The sequence below is a fragment of the Anomalospiza imberbis genome, chromosome 13, assembly GCF_031753505.1.
Source record: "Anomalospiza imberbis isolate Cuckoo-Finch-1a 21T00152 chromosome 13, ASM3175350v1, whole genome shotgun sequence".
NCBI lineage: Eukaryota > Metazoa > Chordata > Aves > Passeriformes > Viduidae > Anomalospiza > Anomalospiza imberbis.
In genome coordinates this window covers 13605329-13629449 of record NC_089693.1, presented here as the reverse complement: position 1 = coordinate 13629449, position 24121 = coordinate 13605329, and the positions used below count along the sequence as shown (strand labels likewise).

At 39.4% G+C, this 24121-nt stretch overlaps 1 protein-coding gene across 11 annotated transcripts in view; it reads right to left on the bottom strand.

Annotated features, from left to right (window-relative positions):
• TCF12 (transcription factor 12) overlaps nt 1-24121 on the bottom strand; it is a 162312-nt gene that overhangs the window by 40897 nt on the left and 97294 nt on the right. For 8 of the 11 annotated variants that reach the window (XM_068204050.1, XM_068204049.1, XM_068204053.1 and 5 more), the window contains exons 8-9: nt 15111-15246; nt 11887-11939 (exon numbers count right to left, since the gene is read on the bottom strand). In XM_068204050.1, the coding sequence (XP_068060151.1) occupies nt 11887-11939; nt 15111-15246 (189 nt within the window). Of the gene's footprint in view, nt 1-413; nt 587-11886; nt 11940-15110; nt 15247-24121 lie in introns of those variants that run through there. The other 3 variants (XM_068204055.1, XM_068204057.1, XM_068204059.1) reach the window with 2 other exon arrangements.

Sequence of the window (24121 nt, the reverse complement as noted above, 5' to 3'; positions counted from 1 at the left end):
CGCGGTGAGCGCCCGGCGCGGGCAGGGCAGCGCTGGCGGCCGGCCCGGTGCGCGGCGCTGCCCGGGGCTCGGGCCGCCGGAGCCGGGGGGCTGCGCAGCGCCGCGCCGCCCCGGGCAGCCCTGAAGCGCTCGAGGAGGGCCCTGCTCAAAAACCAACCCAAAACAACCCCGGCCAAACCTGCAACCCGCAAAGAAAAGGCGCGGGCACGCAGGAACACAAACTTCGGCGGGTCTTGCGCGGCCGCCCGTCCCCCGTCGCACAAAGCACCCCCCGCCCCAGCCCGGTCCCCTCAGAGCCCGACCCGCCGTGCGCCCCCGGGGAGCTCCCGCCCCAGCGCAGCCGGGCTGCCGGGGCCCCGGAGCGAACTTGCGTGAGCTTGGCCCGGCGGCCCCGGACAAAGGCGGCCCCTCACCGTCTTGCCGTTGTAGTAGTACATGAGGGAGCTGCTGCCCACGCCGGGCACGGGGTAGGCGCAGTACATGGCGCGGCTGGCGCGGGCCGGGCTCAGCGCGCCGCCTCCCGCTCCCCACGGCATCCACCCGCCGCCGCGCACATGGAGCGCTCAAAGGCGGCTTATGCAAAGCAGGACTGAACCATCTCCGGCCGGCGCGGGGGTTGGGCGCGGGGGGCGCGCCAGCCCCCGCTCCGCGCCCCGGCCCCGGGAGGAGGCGCGCACGGGCCCGCGGGCGCTGGGCTCGGCACACGCAGCCCTACGCGCCGGGAGCCGCAGGGAACCCGCACATGGGCACGTCCTGAGCCCTGAGATAATCGTCTGCTTTTTGTTTTAATTAAATTAGAGCACTTGTGGCCGTGCAGACGCTGCTCGATGCAGCTCCAGCCACACGGCCATCTGGCTCTGTCTAAAGTTGCTTCCAACTTTGGCAAACGCTTCCCAAAGGCGCGGGGAGCTGCGGGGAGCGAGTCCCAGGGGAGAGCCCGAGCACCCCGCGCTCCCGGGCCCCTCCGAGCAGGGCAGCCTGGGGCAGGCAGTGACCCTGACACAGACAACACCTACACAAGGTGCTTGGGTTAAAAAACAAAACAAAACAAAACAAAAACAAAACAAAACAAAACAAAAATTCACTGCAATATTTTCACTGTATGGAATCATCCAGAATCCATCTTTAAGACGGGGTATACAAACTATAAGGAAGGATTCTCTTGGAGACACAAGTCCAGGGTCCCTTTATATTTTTAATACACTTTTGTATGAATAAAGCACACATACATGTCCATACAAGACAAGGCAGAGAAGGGGAGAGGACCTCAGAAACTTTGTCACATCACAAAATCGTGGATTATTCAACACAGCAAACAGACTGCAACTTCCAGCACAGAGATCCCTCAATATTTGCACACTACCAATGCCTGGTAGGCCTTTTTGCTTTCTTCACTGAGCAGTGGCATTAACTAACATTAACTCTTAATGAGGTGTACATTTTTTTATTTTCTACAAGTGAACACAGCTGGTTATTAACTGAGCTTCTGCTAAGTCAGATACTGACTTCAATCCAGGACAAAAAAGGTTAACACACAACCACGTTTCTCCACCTCTAGTTGTGTCTACTGCCAATGCTGTGAATTCTCCCTGCCTTCCTCCTGACAAAAGCAGGAAAATATTTCAGGATAAGGAAAAAAATGGGTAAAGTTCAATTCAGCCATTTACAGGGAGAGAAAGCAAGTTGAAGAAGTCTGGTTCATTCTGCCAAGCACCTCATGTGTCAGTGAAACTCTCTGAACTAAAAAGATCCACAAGGGTGATAAACTGACTGCAGCTGAATACTACAATCAGATTAAAATCTCTGTGTAATGTCCATTATCTCAGGACATAACTACTGTAGTGTCTATAAATATACAGAATATATACACACTGACAAAAAATATTCCCATCTCAAGCTTCAAATGCTTTTTCAGTGAACTCTTCCAGTCAATTAGACTACTGTGCTCAGAGTATGTTGGCAAATACATCCTGAAGTTTCCATCTGCTGAAGAACACTTGCATTTTTACTGCAAGTCAAACTACGCATCCAGAACTGTTTAACTATGCAGCAAAGCTAATGATATCTGAACCAAACTCCTCTCCAATACAAAAGGCGTAGCAGCAGCAGCTGCAAAAAAGAACATCACTATACTGCAGACTATTAAATTGCCAGGCCTGCAGAGTGACTGGCGGCTTCCTTCTTCCCTAGGGACCACAAAGACCCATTTCAGACCCCAGAGAGTCCCTAAGAACCTTTGATTTGCAGCTAACAATGCCATTCCTTAAAGCTTCTCACTAATGTTCAGGACTCTACAGATGAGACATGCTAAAAGATCTTCAGATCTTCGCATGTGCTACTTCTTATAGTGCACTAGCTTAAAAACACTACTTCAGAATAATGTTCAACTTAGAAAAGTTGGAAAAGACACTTTTAGCTTACAGACTTGAAGTAGTAAGAGAACCCTTCAAAAATAATTTTAGCATGCAAACTTTTGAAACATTAGAAGTACTTCCAGGGTAACTGCAGTCAATTCTTTGAAGTAAAGACTACCACCAACATAGTTGTAATTGCTACTGCACCTCCATGCACACATGCCCAGTTTTCAAAACAGTTGTATTAGAGATGAAGAGCATAATCAAGCCCCCTTCAAATAATAACCATTATCAACCTATATATAAGCAATTGGAAAAATGTTGAAAACGTCAAGCAGTGAAACCCAACTTGACTGTGAAGCATTGGTGGGAGGCTGCCCTATACCTGTACAGAGCAATGTAACAAAAAATACATAGGTAATATTAACTAGCAATGATTACTAACACTATTAACATTTATCAGTAGAAGTAAATCATTAACCTTGTTCACCAGCACATGGGTAAGACAAAAGCAACAATATGATCAATAAAACTGAGGAACGCCACTGCAAACGTCTGTTTGTAGACAAACTAGTCCCCCCATAATGAGTCACTAAATGAATTTGCTCCTGGCTTATTTCCCCACAAATCAAAAGGATAACAACTGCATTTTACCAAAAAGGAAATTATTTGTCCTACACGCAGTTACATCATTGGGAATAAAATCTTGAGTGCCCATTGCTTGAAACATATCACTGTATCTGCATTGACCATACAGGATCAGGCCACAATTCCATCAGCATATCAAACTTTAAACTACATAAGTTTACTTTCACCAGGATAAAATATGAACCTAACATGGAAGAATTTGAAAGACTCCTTAAACAAATGCTATGTTGTTAGCAATAACTCTGTATTTGCAGGAACTGCTACCAGGTAACTATTCCAAAAGCTCCTGAAGTCCAAAGCAAGTTTTTGTTTTGTGGTTGCAATTTTTCTAATCCTCGTTTAAGCCAAGCAACAGCTGCTCTGAAATTTGTTTTCTTAAGAGAATCATGTTACAGTGAAATGAATCATAGCTGGATAAGTGGTACTGTACAGGGTACAGTTGTTTACTCCATTTTTCCTTGGTGACAAGTCAAGGGTTAATCTTATGACTCAGCCTGACAAAACAAGTCAGCTGGAGACAGGGCCAATTTTTTAAACTTGATTTCAGACAGACATGCCGTCAGCAGAGGAGCACTGAACTGACATGCACTTTGTAGCCTGAATTGTTTCCACTCATGACCCTGTAGTGCGCGTCAAAAACAATAAACTGCCTGTTCCTAAAGTATGTAAAGAGATTATGAAAGCTGATGCAGAGGGAAATACTGACCTAAAAATAAATGAAGCTACCTGTAAGAGAATGTTTTCAAGGATGATTTTAACACTAAGAGATTTTGTGAATGAACCAAATGCTGTCCCTGAAAACAAACTTTTATGTGAAATACATTTTTGTTCCATTTGTCAGAGTCACAAAGCAAATACACCATAAAGCAAATGTAATTCATCACTTGAATTTACAAAAAATAAACACAATTTCCACAGATTACTGAATGCTATACCATATGAAAGATAGTTACATAATTGTCTCAACAGATGAGCCATTCTCTAGTCAAACATATTCCACAAACCTGAAATATAAAAATGCTTTAAAAAAGTTAATGCCTCTGATCAGTTTTGTTATTTTAGATGTGTCTGTTCTAACACAAAAAGCACATATTTTTAAATTATGTGCTACTAGAAATTAAAGTTCCTCTTTCACCAACAAATGCATGTGTGATGTGCAAACCCAAGCACCAAGAGTTAGCTTCAGTCGTGTTGAAAAACACAGTAACATGGTGAGAGCCCAAGCCTCCTTTTGATGGGGAACCCAGATCTTTTGTTCTTACCAACTTCCATTAATGTCTTGGGGCCTAGGCTAATCTTCTAGCTTTGGAAATAAGGCAAAGGCAACTGTCCTAGAACTCTCTCCTTTCCACCCCACACCGTCCAAGGCTAGAACTTCTTATCAATTTCAACCACGTTCAACAGAGGAACAGAAGTTTCACAAGTGATAAAGTTCTTATCAGTTCTAAGAAAACTGGAACCTGAACAGGAGAAACAGACTCGAACTAATACAGAACAACCTGTTGCTACCTAAAATATACATAGTAATTTTGAGCTGTTTGTCCAGCAAAAATTCAGAAAGAAAAAAATCTATACATCTTAGGATTCCCAATAGGACTTATTTTAAAGCCAAACATATATGATGATTAACTATAGCAAAGCCAGAGTTAGGACCATTGCTAAGCCATGCATTGAATATGCTGCATAATGTAGCTGTCAGAATGGACAAGATCTCAAGCTGTAAGAAAGAAACCTGGCTGTTTTCAGGGGAAAACACAATGCTTATTACACTGTCCTCTATGTAATTCATCAGCTAAGTAAATGTTAATTTATTTTAAAATCCTGGAAGGATAGCCTTCTGTGTTAACCAGCCACTAAGCATGCTGCTCAGCAGAGATGGAGCAGATGAGCTGTATGGAAGGCAATTTAAAATAACCCAGTAGACTAAATTTTATAGGCAATCCCTCCTGCCAATATCCAAAGGATGATGTTTTATGCAAATTAATTTGCTAATCTACACAAGAGCTAAAGTAGTTTGGTGGTTTGCCTTTTCAAAGGGTTTGTCTTTAACTGCACATTTAACATTCATGTTACTATAATCAGGGAAAAAGAGTTTGCAGGGATAACAAATCGATAGTACATACTAATTAAATGGATATTAATTGCTATCCACTACTTTTACCTTGCAGTATTACAAGGTTGAGGGATAATTGTTGGGGATTTTGTTGTTGATTTGGGGTCTTTTTTTTTCTGCAAAAATCTCCAGCTAGCTCTGGCAGATATGAGTAAAAAATAACAATTTTTTTTAAACAGGAAACTGCAGTTAGGAGTTTTCTGTTTCAGTAGTTCTCAAAGTAATAATGAATTTATTCAGTGTTCAAGTTGAATTTATCCAATTTTATGAGATACTTAAGTTATTAAACAAATATTTTCTTGGAATGGGAAGAAGGAGGAAAAACGTGCTGCACATCCCCTTCTACAGAATCAATCACAAAATATTTTCTTAGAGGAAGTTTCGAAATCATTCAAGTATAACTTTGATAGGATAATGCTCAGGTTCAGAAAGTTCTATCATTTTCCTGGAAATATAAAGCACTTACAGTTCGAAAGCCCCTATAGGAAGGTCTTAACTACCCACATCTGCATTAAAAAGTAAACAAACATGTTTATTATCCTGAGGCAATAAACTATCCTATCAGAAGCCCGATAATCACCACAAAATGTGCTAAAAACCCATCCAGTGTAGAAACCTGTGCAGACCTTAGCAGAGTTTCAAAGCCCGAGCTGAACCAGCCCGGCTTTACTGGAACTCGCAGGAGACTGCCCGAAGCGCAGCCCCCGGCCGCAGCCGCGCTGCTGCTGCGGGGTCCCTCTGCCGGCCCGCCGCTGCCTCCGGCCGCGGCCGGGCCCGGCCGGGCCCTGCGCTGGCGCCCTCGGCCTGCAGGGGGCTGCAGAGGCACGGCCTGCGCCCGGCCCGGCCCGGCCCGGCCCCGGCACGCCGAGGCTGAGGCGGTAGGGCGCTGAGGGCAGCGCCGGGACACGGCCACGCAACGCGCTGAGGCCGGCTGTGCCGCGGCACGGAGCGCCCCGCGTCCTCCCTTCTGCTGCGCTCCAGCCCGCTGCTCGGCAAATGAAGCTGGAGCTACCACAAGCCAGACGGGCAATCCTTCTGTCAGCCAGCATCAGGAACCCGCCTGTACCCTACAGAAAGGAAGGACTAGCAACTCATCCTAGCTATCAGCGCAAGTGGAGTGAAATCCCACCACTCATCTCCAAGACTGAACAACTTGGTTGCTTTATAAAACCTGATGTCACAAGCAACTGTGGCACTAAAAATAGGAGGTAATTTAATTCAATTTTTTGCTTCATTGTGTAAAGACACATCTACATCTGAAATTTTACTTAAAAATTATGCAGTGCTTTACTTTCTGTACCATTCTTTTGAAAAAGCATTTGTTTTGGTTTTGCACTGGCCATTTCTGACGAATGGCCCGGTCACAGGCAAAGCAACCTGCCCCACTGAGGGGCTGAGCAAGCAAGCGAAGGGAAACCGCTCACCTCAGCAGCCCACCAAAGTCCAGCAACACAACATTCCTCACGACTTTCCCAGCTCACTTCAAACATTATAAACATCTTCCCACCAAAGCCGCAAGTATTATCAAGCAAAAGATAGTAAGAAATAGTCTTCAGAAAAGCTTCTATCCTTATCTATTGTTATAAAACACCACACCAATTTGTGGTAATGGACCCATTCATCTTCGAGGAAAAGCAGAGTTGCAGAAATTCCATGTAACTTCTCCCTAAATAACATGAGCTGCAACTCAGTATTTTTTAAATAACATTTTTTCTAACTATGCACAAAATTTAAGGTTCTTTTATGCAAATCTACACTTTAATTTAAGAGCATCCAATACATTCGTTTTGATATGTTATGAAAACTTCAAAAATAAAGTACCTCCAGCAAATCCAAACACAGAAATTATTTGACATCATTATATATCCATCATGGATATATGTATACGCAGGATTTTCAGAGAAGATCTCTCAATTAAGCAACCTTACATTAGTTCACCACAGTCAGATGACAGGACAGTTAGTTTGGAAAAATAAACTGATTGCAATTTTTTTAAAAAGCTTTTAAGAGAGGGTTGCTCAAGTACCTTCATCCTAATTCAGTGAGAACTCAAGCTGAACTCCCGCAGCAGGACTTTACAATGCCTGGTCGTTTAATGACAGCTAAATGTTCTCATGTAGCAAAGAGCCGGTGGGGTGCTATAATCTGAGGTTACTGCAGTTTTCAGATAGATTTCAAATAAAGGCCATGTTGAAAAAAAAAAACCCTACAATAATTAACCACAAAACCAGACCTTTTTCTTATTAAACATAAAATCTCAAATACTTTTACTTGGTTTGTAACATAATTTAGGGGTTGGATGTTTTATACATTTGCATTTTGTTCAGGTACATAGATGAACACAGTGTTTAAGCAGTACTTAGCAAGTCCCTAAAAACTTTATTCCATAAATCAAACGACCAAAGAACAAGCATAAAGCTTGTGTACTGAGGAAGAAATCTTAAGTTCTGTATGGCATTATCCATAAAGATTTATTTACTCCATTTCGTTATTTAAAATTGCTTTCTGAAACACAGCAGTGCAGCAGAGGAGAGGGGTCAGGAGAGTTCCTGCTGGCTTTGAGAGCTCTCGCTATTAAAGACAAGTGACAGTTGAATGTATCACTTGACTGTGCAAGGCGGTTCAGAACAGATCTGAACAAACAGATCCTGCTTTTCACATCTGGGCACTGTTTGTGGACAGTGGGAGAAGAAAATCTTACCAAAAAATGTCTCCCTAGAAAGTCAGTTAAACACAGTATCACAGTCAGTTCAACATCACACCAAGTATCTACCCAGGATGCTCCAAAGTTTTGATTCAGAGCCACACACTTCATAAAGTATTCCAATGGTGTTGCTTTACACCAGGCTACTTCAATACACATGGAAATTGCTAATACTGAGAGTCCACTCAGTGTGGTGAACATTTTATTATTTCTAATACAATCTAAACTTTAAACTCTCAAAAACTTGGTTTCAGATAATCATTCAGAAGATATTTCCCATTCTACCATTTAAAATAATCTCCTTTTACCCTTTAGGAGGGGTAGAGGAAGGAGAAAACACAGAAGGGAGTAACATCTATTATTTTTCTTCTAGTACCATTAGTATCTTTATGTGACATGTTTAGAAACATCTCTACAAGCTCAGTCTTAAGAGTGGCAGGAAAGCAGAAAGAAAAGTGTATTAAATGGGAGGTACTTCTATGCATGCAAACATAGTTTGCTGTATCTTTGCACCATAAATAGTTCTTGCAATAAATTAGCACCCATGGACTATACACATACCATAGAGGGTGATATATGTGGAACCCCCATAATGAAACTACAAGTTGTCTTACATGTATTGAAAAATACAAGTTTGAATTTAGAAAGAAATCCCTGGTATCAGAAAATACTAATTTGACAATCTCTTATTAAATAAGTGCAATCCAAAGTTTAATATTAACTGAACATCTCAGGTACTATGGAAAGCCTAATATACTCAAAATACTTATTAGAAACTACACAGAAAACAAGCAGACATTTACGTCTGTATGTCACAGCTCATTTTCTGTAACAAAAATCAACAGATACAATGTATTCCAGTTATTTCTCTGATATGACACTAATTAAATAGCAAAAGAATGATGATAGATATTCACACTATTTTACTTAGAATTATGATGTCATGATAGCCACTGATTATGGTACTAGTAACAAATGTTAGTTTGAAATATTTCCTGACTCCACATGTAAATGGGAGGTTTCTGCTCACAGTCCATCCATTTTTGGATGATGATCTCCCTGGGCATTTCTGAGCGAGCCTCACTTGTTTGTCTTCTCCCTGAGCAGCTCTCTGGAAACCCTGACACTCTGCTCTGCCTGGCCGAGGAGCTGCACTGGTTTCAGGTCACATGATGCTATTCCTCTCTGGCTTAGTTAACTCCTACAATCAGAAGAATTCTCAGAAATACAACAAACAATACAACAATCTCTGAAGACAATATAACTCACTGAACAATATTTCCCCCCCCTATAACATAAACAACATAGCAGTCTTGCTGCTCACTCAAACCTGGCTTTAAAAAAAAAAGATGTTTTTTTATTTCTATCCTCCTCAGAGTGCTTTAAATTTAGTAGTCGTAGTTTAACATAAATGCTGGCATGTCAACATTCCAAATGTTTTGGGCAGTCAGTCACCACTTAACTAGTTACAACACAAAAACTTAAAAATGCATTTGCCTGGAACATTTAATTTTTACAGTAAGAGGACAAATTCAGATTGAGTTGCATTCCAGAAAGAAGCCAAGCAATTCACCAGCACTTTTCTCTGTAACTGTTTTTACTTTAGGCCCTGATAAGAACACATAAAAAAAAACCCCAAACAAACCTCAAAAAAATTTCAGAAAATACCATACAAAACCAAGGGAAAAAGAAATAAACTAGAGGAAGGGTTGTTTGGGGTTTTTTGAATCATTATTACTTAAAAGACTGTTATTAAATTACAGTTATCTAGGAAATGAAATTACTGCTGAGTATCCGTTGACATGGCAGCCTTATACTAACAAAAACATTGCAGAAACCAATATTTTAGAAACTGAAAAATTAAAAAATACAGATTTGTATAACAAAATTAAGTATCATCTTTCCTCTGACTTTTCATGTTATAATTAAACTTCTCTGCACTACAACAACTTTTCCCCACAATACATTCTGACTTCTTAGGATGATATATTTAAAATAAAGACTACACTTACATAATGATCTACTCAATTTAAATTTCTCATGATGCTCAGTGAAATTTAGTTTTGTATCATCTTCTACATACACAGTATCTCATAATTTTTTTTTTGGTAACATGTCATTTTACTTCAAGGATCTATTCAGCAGTGAAAGCATTGAAATACAGAGAAACAGTGCTTAAAACCTGCAGCATCACAATCATTGATTATTCACAGTAACTGCACTTAATTGCACACATTGGTACAATGTTAATACAAATAAAATCTATCAGCATTTCATTGTCTCCACTCTTACAGAAGAAGAATTAAATGAAAACCATTTGAAAAATACTGCTTGTTAAAATTAAACTCTGGTAAGACAAATGAGAGAAATCTTTCCTTCTCCAAAATGATCTCTTTACCTGGCTGATGCTACTAAATATTAAACATGTAGCGTAAGCTTTATTACTGCCTAGAATTACTGTAATAAATTTCATGAAAATTGCACTGCTATGTGTTTTAGCTTCTCTGACATTTTAAATATATTTTTGTTAATCTAGCAGAAATCATCTGCTAGACTGTAAAGCCACCCTACATAACACGCAACTGTTAAAATGTAAATTGCCAAACTATTTTTAGCTGCTGCTGAAGGGGAAAAAAAAAAAAGGGAGGGGGGGGAAAGAAGAATATTCCTGGCCTCGGGAATAATGATTTGAGGCATTGTGTTCATTTTGTTTATCAAGCAGCTATTCAGCCTCTAGTGGGGCCCAAGTGCTTATGCAAGCAAAAGCTTTTAAGAGTGCCTGCAGCTGCAATCCTGGCTTCCAGGTAGGCTGCAGGTTCAGAGCACAGCTGCCCCAGGCTATCCACACTATCTCAGCTCCATCTGGAAGTACCGTTAAAACAGGATTTCAGATCCCGGGTTCTCTCGCATCGTCGTGAGCAGGGGGAGGAAGAAGGGAAAGAGAGGGAGGAGAGAAGAGGGGAGATGCGAGGACTAGAAGACACCATCCGTAGCTCAGCCTCAGCACGGAATGAAAAGCTCAGCCCCATTTTGCTCCCGCTGTATTACTGTTCCTGTGCAGTGCGTTCTATTCAGCCTATCCGGCTTTGAGTTATGACTCATCCAAGTGCACCTGCGCCCATGTGTTAAGTACTGCCAAATAAAAGCCCAACATCCATTTACACAACAAAGAGATGTATCCCGCAAGGCTGCGGAGCTTCCCCCTCCCCTCCTGTTTGTTCTGAGCAGGGGAAAAAATAATTCTGTCCTTCACTTCACTGGGGATTTTTCACTTCACGTGGATTTTTAAATGTAGATTCATTTATAAACAATTTTCTTCCTTTTAAGAATAAAGCATATTTAATACCACAAAACACCCCTATAGCATTAGATTATCACAGCCATTAATGATTTTTCCACCAAAACTCTTCCAACCTTTTTTTATCAAAGCCCTTTATTCTCGAAGGATAAATTTTCAAGCAAAGAGGGATCAACAAACTAGTTGCTTGAAAGCTTTCCTGATGCTAGGCTGAAGTTAGGAAAGGCTTAATGAAGGCTTTAAAATCCACCAGGACTTCACAATGAACATCTGACTCGGTGATTTATGCATATTAATAACCTCAGTCCTACTGAGGCAAGCTGAGCTGTACATGTCCTCCGAATCTTAATGTCTTCAGCTCCACTGGGATTATTACAAATGTAAATTTCTAAGATTCTCAGCTATTAATCTCTGTCTGTCCTCCTGTTCAGCAACATAATGACTAATTAAACATCAAAAGACCTGTACAGGAGATCTTCTTTGACAGCTCCTGGCCCAGCTCTCTTCCCAGGAGAGGAATTCAAATGACAGGGACAAGTGGGTAGGAGCATATGAGCGGGCTACAAATCACTGCTATGAAATCTAAAAATTCCACATCAAATGTGTATTTAGTCCTGCAGAACCACTCCCAATTACCTAGCCTAGCTGTTCATGTCCAGCAGACAGCCCTCCTAGTGCTCAAGTGAAGTAATTTGTATGTATGGCAGGTAAAGAGAATACAATTTGAGCCCAATTTTATCACTACAAGTAAAAAAAATGTGGTACTTACAGAAGAAGGCAAACCAGGGGGCACCTTTCTTACTTTCTTTGTCTGTAGAGGATCTGTACACAGAAAAACAGCATTTTATCAAGTATTACATTATAGGTGGAAAAGAATAAATAGCTACACTGCTCAGTTTTTTCCTTCCATGATGAATGTCTTATTTCCAATTTCATGCATTTTTTTTATTCCCTGGCAAAGAGATTTGTCTTTCACATCAATATAAAAATGTAACATAACCATGTTCTCCTCTAAAATACAGCTTTGCTAAATAGTTACTTTCAGTCTTTTCCTAAGGAAAACAGTTTTTCCTAAGAACAGTTACTGTGAAAGGTACACTTATGACCTTATACACTTGCTAAGAAACAAAGTATGGTTTTGAGATATATAAGGAGGAAAATGTGACTTATTAGAAAGAGAAATGCTTTCTTTTCTGCACATCACAGTAAAGACAGAACTATACAAAAGGAATTTGACATGATTCATACTCTAAGAATACTAACCTGATGTACATTTTATAGTTTTTAGTGTCTACCAAGGCACTGTATTTAGTGTCTACCAAGGTCTACCAAGGTACTTCTGTATTATAACAGAAGTATCCAGCAATTTCACTACCTAAACCAAGAATCTGAGCCAGTTTATTCAGATGCTAATAGAATTAATCTGAAAACTCTGCAGGCAAATTACAAATCAACTGATGCTTTGAAGATGAGTATCTGGCAAGATTACCAGTTCAACAGTTAACCAATAAAGTCTTTAACTAAAACAATTCTTATTTTTCTGTTTTCATTCAGAACATTTATGATGATATGGCAAGATAAAGGTGAGATAAGGTGAAATATCTGCTGGATATATTTAATCTCATCATATCCCATAGGGCATGCTCACAAAGTAAAGGACTTTTCGAAAAGATATTTACATTGGATTCAGAATGTCACCTGGAAGAGAACATTGCTTGGTTTCAATGCAATTTAATATGAAATTTAACAAGAGCTTGTTATAATCCTGGTCAGACAACTCCTTCTCAGGGATAAAATGGGCAAAATTTGACTTTGTTAGAAATTCTCAGGCAGCAGATTTGTAGAACTAAACAAGTCCATTAAAAATAAAATTAAAACTCAAGACATACTTTCTCAAGCTATTGGAAAAGACTTGAGATAAAAGTGTAATTCCTCCTCCTGACCTTCCTGAAAAAATATTTCCATGAATTGTAACCACCACCTGCCATATCCCAGGCTACAAGCCTTGGATTCAACCATGACAGAAAGAGGAATATCACCAGTTTGAACACATTTATAGCCCCTGAGCTTCTCTTTCAAAGAAAAAGCTAAATATACTCTAAAAACTCCATACTTCACTTCCATTTGTTTCATTTAATAGTATCAGGAACTTCCCAAACTCAATGCAGTTTGCACAGGAATCTCGTTCAGGGCCATTCCAGTGACTGCTGCACACTGTGACCATCCTGCACGTCTGGAGCACCCTGTGCCCAGCTCCAACACCCCCTGCTACTCAAACCCAGGGCAGGTTACTACTGTAAGTAGCTTCTCACTAAAACCCATTCAGTGTGGGGTAAAACACCATCATCATCAGCTTAAAACACAATTCAGCTGAACTTTTGTAAGAGTGTTCCTTTTCTGAAACAGGTGTGAGGAACTGCTGCATTTGTTCTGGTATTCTGAGCAACAGGAATACTTACAACTATCTTCATAAAGACAGCCAACCCCAGGTTAGATGGCAGTTGGTTTGACAACAAGTCAAAAGGTTATACAAATATGGTATTTTAAAACACATATATGCACACATACATTAGGAGAAGAGAAAATTGCCTTAAGTAGCACCAAAAGAGATTTATGTTTGATGTCAGGAAAAAACTCTCCACTGAAAGGACTGTCAGAGTCTCACTGAAAGGACTGGAACAGACTGCCCAGGAAGTGGTGGACACCATCCCTGAAGGAATTTAAAAGATGTGAAGATGTGGCACCTGGGGACATGGGTTAGTGGTGGACTGGGCAGTGCCAGCGTAAAGGTTGCACTCGATGGTCTTGGAGGGCTTTTTCAAATGAAATTATCCCATTATATATAAGATTAAGTTCTAAAGTAATATTTTTTATTTAAAAAAAAAATAAAAACCATTTTAAACATGTTCAGACTATTTTAGTGCCCAAGAAGTTTGCAGTTATAGTTAGAGTTACTTCACAAAGCAATTTGCATTTGAAAATTTTATTTTGGGTAAAGTATGGTTGGAGTTACATGGTTCCAACACACAAGATTTTTACTATGGAATAGAAGTGCTATACAAAATGAGGGGCATTAATGACTCAACCCTATGATTAGAGAAATTCTAATGACCTATCACACTAATACTGAAATATATGGTATAATTAGAATATAACATTATATAACTAGAATATAATGGTAAACTAGAATATAAGGTTACAGTCTCTCTTTTTATACCAAAATAAATTTTTAAATTTTTATACCAAAGAGATTTTCTTTAATTTGCACAGCCAATTATTCACAATACTCTTGTAGCAGATACTACAGAACAGCTGGCTCATTCTTGATTCTCTGATTCATCAGAATTAGAAAGCTATAAAATATTACCACTGTCTATGACCAAGTTTGAAAATTCTATTCACCTCCAACTACCCTCAGATTAAAATACTAATACTGTCACAGGATTATAACAATTTTTAAGCAAGTTCCTGCCTGCATATTTTGCAAGGTAGTTTGATTTTAGGATAAACTACTAGCCTTCAATTGCTAAGATCTTTAAAGGCATGTTGAACCAATTACAATGAACTATATATTGCCCTGAATAAAGTTACTTTTAGCATATAAAAGGATAATTGTTTCCCCTTTGTGTCCTTCCCCTACTAAATAATGGTAATGACCTCAAGGTCAGGCATTTCCAGGAGTTAATGATGGCACGGGTTAAGGGCACTCAGCTGGTCATCAGCTCCTATCCATCTGTCATTATTGCTTTTGCAATTAAGGGTTTTATTAGTTTCTTATTTGTTTTGTAAGCCAGAGTGACCAGTGTTGAATCGAAGCTAGCATCTCAAAGAAAATGTTAATAATTCCAGTTTTTCTCTTATACAGCAGTTTGGTGTGATTTCAGTTGCTCAGTACAGAGCAATCGCCTGTATATTAAATGAACTGTCAAAAAAAAAAAAAAGTCTGCAAAGAAGCATCATGAACAAAAGTTTAAATCGGTCTGTATTACTTACCAAGAGCTGATGAGTCATGAAGTGGCCTTCGGCGCTGATTTGTGCCAGAAAATGGGTAGTAGGGTGTTCCAGGCTTTCCAGAGGACGACAGCTGGCCTGGACTGCCGAGCCCCATATCAGACCGGAGCAGACTAGACTACAAAAGTATACAGAGAAAAGTCAAATTAAGCTCTATAATAATGCAGCTGTTAATAGGCCAGGCTGAAAAACTATTAACCACACTTAGTGCTCTTGGCATTTATAGGAATTTACTGGGATTTAGTGAAGGTTCTAGAGTTCAAAAAAATGCAGATTTTTAAAAATCAATGTTCAGAGAATGTACTATAGCATAACTCAGAAAGGCAGTGCAAGTTTAGCTGTGAGCCTACAAAAAGCCATAACCATTTCAGCTGAAAATATCTGAAAGAATCAATTCATATTTAAATTTTAAACAAAAATCATAATCTTTTGTTTAGTTTGCAATATAACACCTCTTCTATTACACAATATAAACATAATTGATAAAAACTGCTAAGAGTTTATAGCGTGACATTAAGTTTTAGCACATACTTAGAAATCAAGACTTAGATTACATTCATAAAAACGTGGAATAAAATTGTCCCCAAAAAAATCAAATGCAGACAAAAGATAACAGAGTAGCTTAATGAACAGAACATGAAAAATTGACATTTTAAACACTTCAAACTAACAAGGTAGCTGAACCCTACCCTTTTTGTTCCCTTTTCATGCAGTAAAAACAGAAACATTCTAAACACTTAACAAGTGCATTGTATATTGTTTGACCTCACATTATTTGGATTTCCTCTGTAAAACTGAAATGAATGTTGGTGATTTAGAACATCGTTTTTCCACAGGTGATGTTATGCTTAGCTTTGTGTTAGTCTGAAAATCCTGACATGGAGTGAAACCCACAGAACTGTCTGTACAGAAAATGTTCTTGTACCAGGTGGTGAAAATTCACTGTGTTTCACTCCTGGCTGGTGCATACAGCTTGCCTCATGGAGCAGCATCCACTCTACATTGCACGCAGCTGAAGACACACTGCTCTGAATGTCTGCCGGTGTTTTAAGGTCGAAATTTGATTTCTTCAGCTGTGGTCAGTACATGGTGCAGCCTTCCCAGCACAAGGGGGTAAAGCACAGCTGGCAGGACAACGGGGAGGGATGTTTTGCTTAGACTCACCTGCACTGACATTCCATTATCAGGTGATGCTAAGACAGAAACTGCTAACTGGAGTAACTTTATACCAAAACCCCACCTAATTCCTCCGTCAGCCTTGCTGCTCCCAAGCCAACATTCCTTGTCCCATGCAGCTGCTCTCCAGGAGGAGCCCTCGTACCCACACAGGTTCCAGGGGTTTCACCAAACCCGCTCGTGGGCTGGATTATGGCAGGAGCTGCTCCAGCGCTGCTGCCTGCTTGGGCTACAGCAGCCAGCTGGCACAGCTGCAGAGGCCACTCATTGCTCCTGCCTCGCCTCCCCTTCCCTTCTGAGGCCCAAGTACCCCAGTCAGAAATAAAGGTATTTTTTGGATTATACTAGATCATCGAAACTGATTTGTCTGGTGTGAGGAGATGTGAAAGGTGAGGTTCACACCTACAGCTCGCAGTAAGGTACTAAATGCCTTCGACCTTGCAGTGCACCGGGATTAGCAGAAAATTAGGACTTCAGATAGAGTTACAGAAAATATATAAAATAAGCCTTCTTTGCATTGTATCACCACTGAAATGTCTCTCTTTTCTTGTTTGATGACTAATTTAAGCATGAAAATCTTATATTTTAATTGAATAGAGTGGGATGTGAAAGAATCGCCACATCACAAACTAAAGGAAGGCCCAAAAGTGTTGAGTATTTTATACAAAAGTGTGAAGATCAAAATTTATTAAAAATGTTACTGCATAGAATTAGCTGCCTCTCTGCTTAACTTCTTCACTGTTACTCTTACAACAGTATTTGAAACAGAATTCTTAATCTGAAACTCATATTAAAATGAGATACTCTGATAGGGTGACAAAAGTGTATAGCAAATACATGCAGGGGGAGATCTGCTGGTGGTGTTCCACGGTCTTCTAATTTTTGCTTTGGTCAAATAGTTAAGATTTTATTGTTTTTCGGAAAACATTATGAATATCAGAATATCTGGCTTACTCAGTATAAATCTGAATTTAGCAAAGATACTATTCTAAACATTTACTACAGTTTTAGAGGTGAACACTGTGCAGGAAACCTGGGCAACATTTTGTGAAAAGCAGCTCCTCCAAACCAACACTAGCCAGAAGAAGAAATGAAACCAGCTCTCACTAGGCCAACACTTGACCTTCTTGACCAAGAATACCCAGGACTGAAGGAAAGTTTCTTTTCATAGCCTGTGGGGAAGGGAGGAAGTATTGTGATAGTTGTCATTTCAAGTAGCTGAGGCAAGGTCCCCCTCCCAGAGCAGCAGAAGCACTGGGGCTGGCAGGGACCTCTGGAGGTCAGCGAGTGCAGCCCTGCTCGCTCAGAGCAGCTGTCAGACACAATTAGGAACCACGGCCCATTCCCATTAAAGACAGCCCTCCCTGCTTCCCCAACATCTCCCCTGACCACTGGAGGGATTTTGGAAATGCAATGGGACCCATACAGATGCTTCCAAAACAAAAAAAGGGGTGGGAGGATTCCTAGTTCCTCTGTTCCCCTACTCATTAGATGGGGAAAGAAAAAGAAAAAGAAAAAGAAAAAAAAATCAAGCCAACCAGTAGAAAAACAACCTCTGAAATTCATTTCTACAATGTCATTCCAGAAGGTATGAGTCTGCATCTTTTCCAGACGTAACCTCCAACCTTTACTTCATGACATTTGCCACTCTTGGTCTTGTCCTAAATATTCCAGTGTTTGACATTTTCACCAGACCCTGAATTTCAAAGCAGCCTGGTTTCTACAATAACATAGTGTGTAAGCACTATAAGTAGATACTCGAGCTATAGTAAATCTCAAGCTGTGCAACACACTCTGAAGTTTTCTGATCTTTACTGTGCTTGGGTAAGCATTTTTTTATTTATAAAAAAGGAATAAAAAACCAAAGCAACACAAAACCACAGCCCTCTTCTACCATTGGCCCAATCAAATGAAACATCTGGTTAGAATTTTATATTTGTTCCTCAGTCTTCCTAAAGAAAATAAAAATAGATGTCATTAGTTCAGCTCATTGATTTTTCTGCCTGTTTGAACCAATTGAGAAAAAATATTGATTAGGACTGATCCTTTCCTAAGGGCATCTGATAAAGAAAGGAATACAAAAATACCACTGAGGATAGCAAAAAAGCTTTGTATTATCAGCATCAAGCTTCTCCTGACGAAGTGCCCGAGGTCCCTGCGCAGAGGTAGATCACTTACACACGTGGTTAGGGGCATTCACAGAGAACCTGCACCCTCACTCTGAACCTCATCTGCCAAGCATGCATCCAATTACCAAAGAATAATCAATGACTGGTTATACTCCTGAATGCTTGTCCAAGTCCCTGTCTGTATAACCATTGTAAATAAATAGGCATCGCTCCTAAAAATTTGTCTCTTTGGATTTCATAATGCATATATCCAGTTTCAAGAGATACAAAAAATTATTTAAAGCAATGTTTTCCATAATGAATAAGTGTTCCATAACTAAAAAAAAAAAGAAAAGAAAAAAAGGCTTTTGTTACAATCAACTAAGAACAAAGCAAGCCTGATTCAGAAGAGAAAAAAGATGTGAACATGATTGCTTTACTTTTGAGATTTATCCCTTTCAGAGAAACCAAGAAACAGTTTTGACAGCCTCAGGGGAAATGGCATGGCCTGACCCAAATAGACAAAGCTTTCACAAGGGCCACTATCTCAAAAAATGCTTTAAAGGGGTCACTTTCCTAAAGAGTACTCTCATAAAAATGAAATTCAGGGGAGGTGTCTATTCAAGCACTGCAAGGATGAGGTGGGGGGAAAAGAATCATATCTACATATTGAGGGTGGATTTATGCACCTTTGTCAAAGGAAACGAGTAACTTTGCAATGCAGCTGCATTTTCATGCAGGCAAAGTTCACTTCCATTCAAACTAACAAGCCAATCAACCATATGCTTATATCAAAATTATATGCCTGAGATAAAAAGAAGTTCCTCAGTCAACTTATTTTAAAATGCTTTTTAAATTGATTCTTTCAAATAATTTAAGCATAAAAGTAAAAAATAGTTTGACTAATTCCTAAGTTTTTTCTCTCTAGCCCAGCTCTATGACTCTTTAGATACAATTTGATGCCAAAACCCTGCTCTGCCTTCAATGAACTTCTGGGACATCAGCCAGCAGAATTCTAATACATTGGTAAACATTTCTTTGATTTTACTTTGATATTAAAAAAAAAAAAAAAGTGGACAAGTAAAGGCCACAGACGTCCTTACATAATATTCCTTGCAGCTCTCTAATGCTTAGGCTCTATGCACAAACAGTTTTAACAAACACACTCCATACACTACCTACATACAGTTTTACCTGTTCAAAAATTTATTTGCCATAGGCTGGTAGCCTTGTCCTTCTTGGTCTAAATCTTGTTCATATTCTTTTCTTAAATGCAAACATTGGCAAACACTTTTAAGAATTCAAATTTTCCCAGCATAGCCATAGCCAAACTATACGATAGTTTCATCCAAATACAACTGTGTCCCTTTACATTATTCATTATTTTCTATCAAAAGAATAATATGGTTGAGAATAAAAGCATTAGCCCATTATATGCAACTGATTATGACAGGCCTATTATGCTGGTATAATAAGGCAGTCTGCTTTGGCAGTGAAATGAGAGCTGCAACTCACCAACTGCAAACTTAGATCTTGAAAACCTCCCCAACAGTCAACTAGATTCAACTAGATTTTATTTTTCCAATTTTTTTTTACATTAGCTTCCTTTCCATAAAATTTATGCTTTCAATCCCAGCAGTCAGGCTGTACCTATTTAAAACAGGAAAACTGTCTAGAGGTTAAAAAAAAAGTACTTGAGTATTTAGTTAAAAATTGGGAGCTTGAGTACTTTACTTTTACAAAATAATGTAATGCAACACCATTCATCTCAATCAAATCCCTCCATTATCCCGCCACAGTCGCTGACAAACTCACTTGGCATCTCTCTATTTCTCAGAATTACACAGAGCAGATGGCAAGTGCATTCCTTGCCTTACTGTAAACTTGAAATGTTGCCCTGGGTAGAGCACAAGTTTCATGTGCATGTCCTTTTTACTCAGTGAGCTATCTGGATGACTTACAGCATGGATATGTGTTGTCTCGGTATTGCATGTCTTGCCTCATAGATAAACCTGACAATTTGCATAAACTGGCTTAAAAGAACATAACAAACCAGAAAAGTCAAACTCTGGTAAACTAGCAAAATCCCCCAGCAAAGTTGTATATTTTGTTATGGTGTTTCCAAAGGAAAACCCAGCACAACACTAAAACTTTAACTAATAACTGCTTTGAAATCCTAGTCCAGTAGAGAGGTTAGAGCTGCAAAAAGACCATTCACTTGAGTTCCACGTCATGCACTTCAAGCCAAATATATAAATAAGATATAGAGGGTTGAATTTCACTTTACTCAAGTCTCCAGTCTTTGGAAACTGTAATGAATATGCACTCCAAAATAGGAGCTGAATTTGGAAAAAACATTGACATATGATGTAAATTCATTTTAAATTTAAATTTTAGAGATATGTTTGCAATTATCAGCATGTTGTTAAAGAATCTCATCCTGAGAATATCATCAAATAGTAATGTGAAATACAGTGTTACCATTTTGAGAACAAAGGGACACTGAATGAGTAATCAATAGCAACTGGCAGAAAATGAGGCATTAATTATGATCCTCTCTAGTGTTTTGTCTCAAACAACATTTCATTAAATATATTGTGCTAACCTGTACATCTTCAAGCCATTACCAATAGATTTGATCAGATACATTTTTGGTCTGTTTCAGGAGGAGGAAAATATCAGAATTAGAAAACCAAAACAACATCTAAAGTGTTATATGATAACTTGAGCTTTTTTTTCTTGATCAATTTAAAGGAAATCAGGGGTTGCCAATAAAACATCTCAGGAGAGGATCCTCTAACAACATGTTGATAATTGCAAACATATTCCTCCTTTAAAAAAATACTTAGGTCTTATAATCTCAGTGTAGTCTCTTGAAAATTTAATTATCATCTCCTATACCTAAAGTATCATGCAGGTTTGAGAAGATAATGACAGTCATCCATCAACTGCATCCTGCCAGTGTAATCAGGCTAATCTAGCTCACTGGATTTTAAACCAGCTACCTAGGGTACTAAATACTGAAGTGATGTAACATCATAAAATTACATTTAGCTTTACTGTCTTTCCAATTAATGGTAACACTGGTAAAGATCAGGTTATCAATATATTCTCTTTTTACACCAAAGCTTTTCTGGATCACCAAGAGCTGCTTATTCATGTGTGCACCTAAGCAGAGGCTGCTACTGTGGCCAATTCTGTTCCTGTGTAAATACACTGGGACTGAGCACAGGGGCAGAGGAGAGAGAAGAAAGGGGTTTATTCAGAATTACATATATGGTGGTTTTTTAGCAGGGAGGAGAGCAAAGATTAAATGCAAAGGGAAGAAATAATTTTGTATTCTTTTTGCATCTAAATGTCTTTAAAGAGCTGGATTAACACAAATATTTTCAAGAGTCCCTTCCTTCTCTTTTGCAATATTGTCTTCCCTGCACTGATGCTGCATATTGGCAAGACTACAAATTCAGTTTTACGCTTCTAAAGCAGCACCCTGCTGATGTTGGTGTCCAGTCCCAGAGGTTATGCTGCCTCAGCTTGTCTTCCTTCATCCCCCCGGGCAAGGTATTTTTGCCTTGCTGACTGAATTCTAGGAGGCATTACTAAGCATTGTGATTACAGGTCAGGCACCCCTCCCTTTGCCTTTGAATCTTTTTGCTACATTATGAAAACAGTAATTTGAACAGCTTCCTTTCTGTGATTATACAAAAGCCGCTTTCTGGAAAATTCTAAAATTTTACAAAGAGAAGTTGCTGAGTGGTTATTCATCTATTTTTTAATTTTTATGGTACCACCCTCCTTGCTTTCCTTTATGATTACAAGATACTAGCATGAAGAGTCAATATTATAATAAAGGATTTTTTATGCTGAGTCTTATTTACAGAAGTCAGACTATAAAGGATATTATAAAGCTCAAACTATCGTCACATCTGCTCCTTAGTTCTCAAACTATCCTCTGCATCTTCAGCAAAATTATTTTAAAATATTTCAGACCATTAGCAGATCATTTCATGTATATAGTATGGAAGCTGTACATCTCCTCTCCCACACAACCAAGAGAAAAATCTCTCTTGCTCTAAGAACCAAGTCAGAAAATTATTAACATGATGAGGGTACGTTAATAAAGCTACCAGTTAATTGTTAGAACTTAAAATGGAGAACCCATAAGTTTTCACATATGATCAAGGGAGAGCTCATTTCAATACTAGGGGGCTAGGAAATGGCCAGGAGGTATCTTAGGCTACAATCTCCTCTCCTGAATAAATGTTATCCTTCTCTCCCTGCTCTTCAGAAACCTGTGCCAGCAGGAGCACCAGTGTCTGGAAAAGCACTCCAGAACACAGCTGAAACCAACACAAGCTGGATGGTTTAGTTCCATGAAGGAGGAATGTAAATGACAACTCTTGTGCTTCTTTCCAGCACTGAGTGCCCAAGCTCTGCTCTCCCACCCATCCCAGGAAGCAGTGCTCAGTAACAGCTGCCTCCACCCCTCAACTCCCCCTCTCCAGTCCTACTCAGGGCCTCTGTTCTTGACACCAGTTATTTGTGCATATGTGAAGTTTGGGAAAGGACTTTCTCTACCTAATAATTTAAAAAGTAAGGCAAATGGGGGCTTAACATACTAGAGTAATTACAGACAAAAGGAATGCACACCTAAAGAAAATCCAAAGGACAATCCAGCTCATTCAGATAAGCAGGCATGGCTGGGAGTACAGAGCTGAGCTAATATTTTCCCCATCCTCCAGTAATACCATAAATTTGTAACTGAGAAGCACCCAGCTCTGAGGCAGTCAGAATAGCTGGACACAAATAGCAATTCACCAAAGAAGTTTTATCTGCACTCTGTGCTGTAGATTATTTTTCCTTCCTTATGTAGCAATATGCACAATAATATGTATATTAGTCTACAGAATATCCATAACCTTATATACAATCAAGAATAAACCAAAAAATAAAGGAGGCAAGAAAATTTGCCAACCCTAAATAGTATGAGAAAGAGAAGGGCAAAGACAAGAAACTTGCCTGTTTCTTGGTAAAGGCATTGAAAATTATTCCTTACAGAACTGCTCTCCCTTTATAAATAGCATCCCTCCTCCAACTATAACGAATTCCTAACACCTGCTACCCACTTCATTCCAGGGGGAATGTCTTCCCTGATTAACTTCAGGTGGTCACCTCCAGCGCTGGAAAAAGAAATCTAGCCTGTGCCCCGTACATTTTTACTTTCTAAAAAGGTTCTGCACACTCCTTATCTGCTGAGTGACAGGAGATATTTTCCCAATAGCACAATAAGTAATTAACTTCTAATAAATCATGATGAAAAGAAAGTTAATATTGCTTGATTCTACTTGAGAAGTAAAATAAAGCAAAATAAACTAAAGTTCAGGCATTCCATCTGCCCTTAAACTATATATCCTTCTCCCCATCCCAATCTTTCAGGATGGTATCAGCTGGCAGAATCCAGAGTCACTGCTTCAGTTAACATTGTGTCAGCCTTTCCTTCAGCAGCTGCATTTCTTAGAGATTGATAGTTCAGCTGTAAAAATCTGCTTCAGGGAGACACCTGATATCAAAAGTGTCAGAGAAGGGGAGATTAAAAAGAGAAAATTTACAAAATAAAACCAGTTTTTCAGCTTTTAAGTTATATTGGTATTAAAAACCCCACACATGTACAAGTCTTAAATTTTTTTTATACTGCCATAACTCAGTATT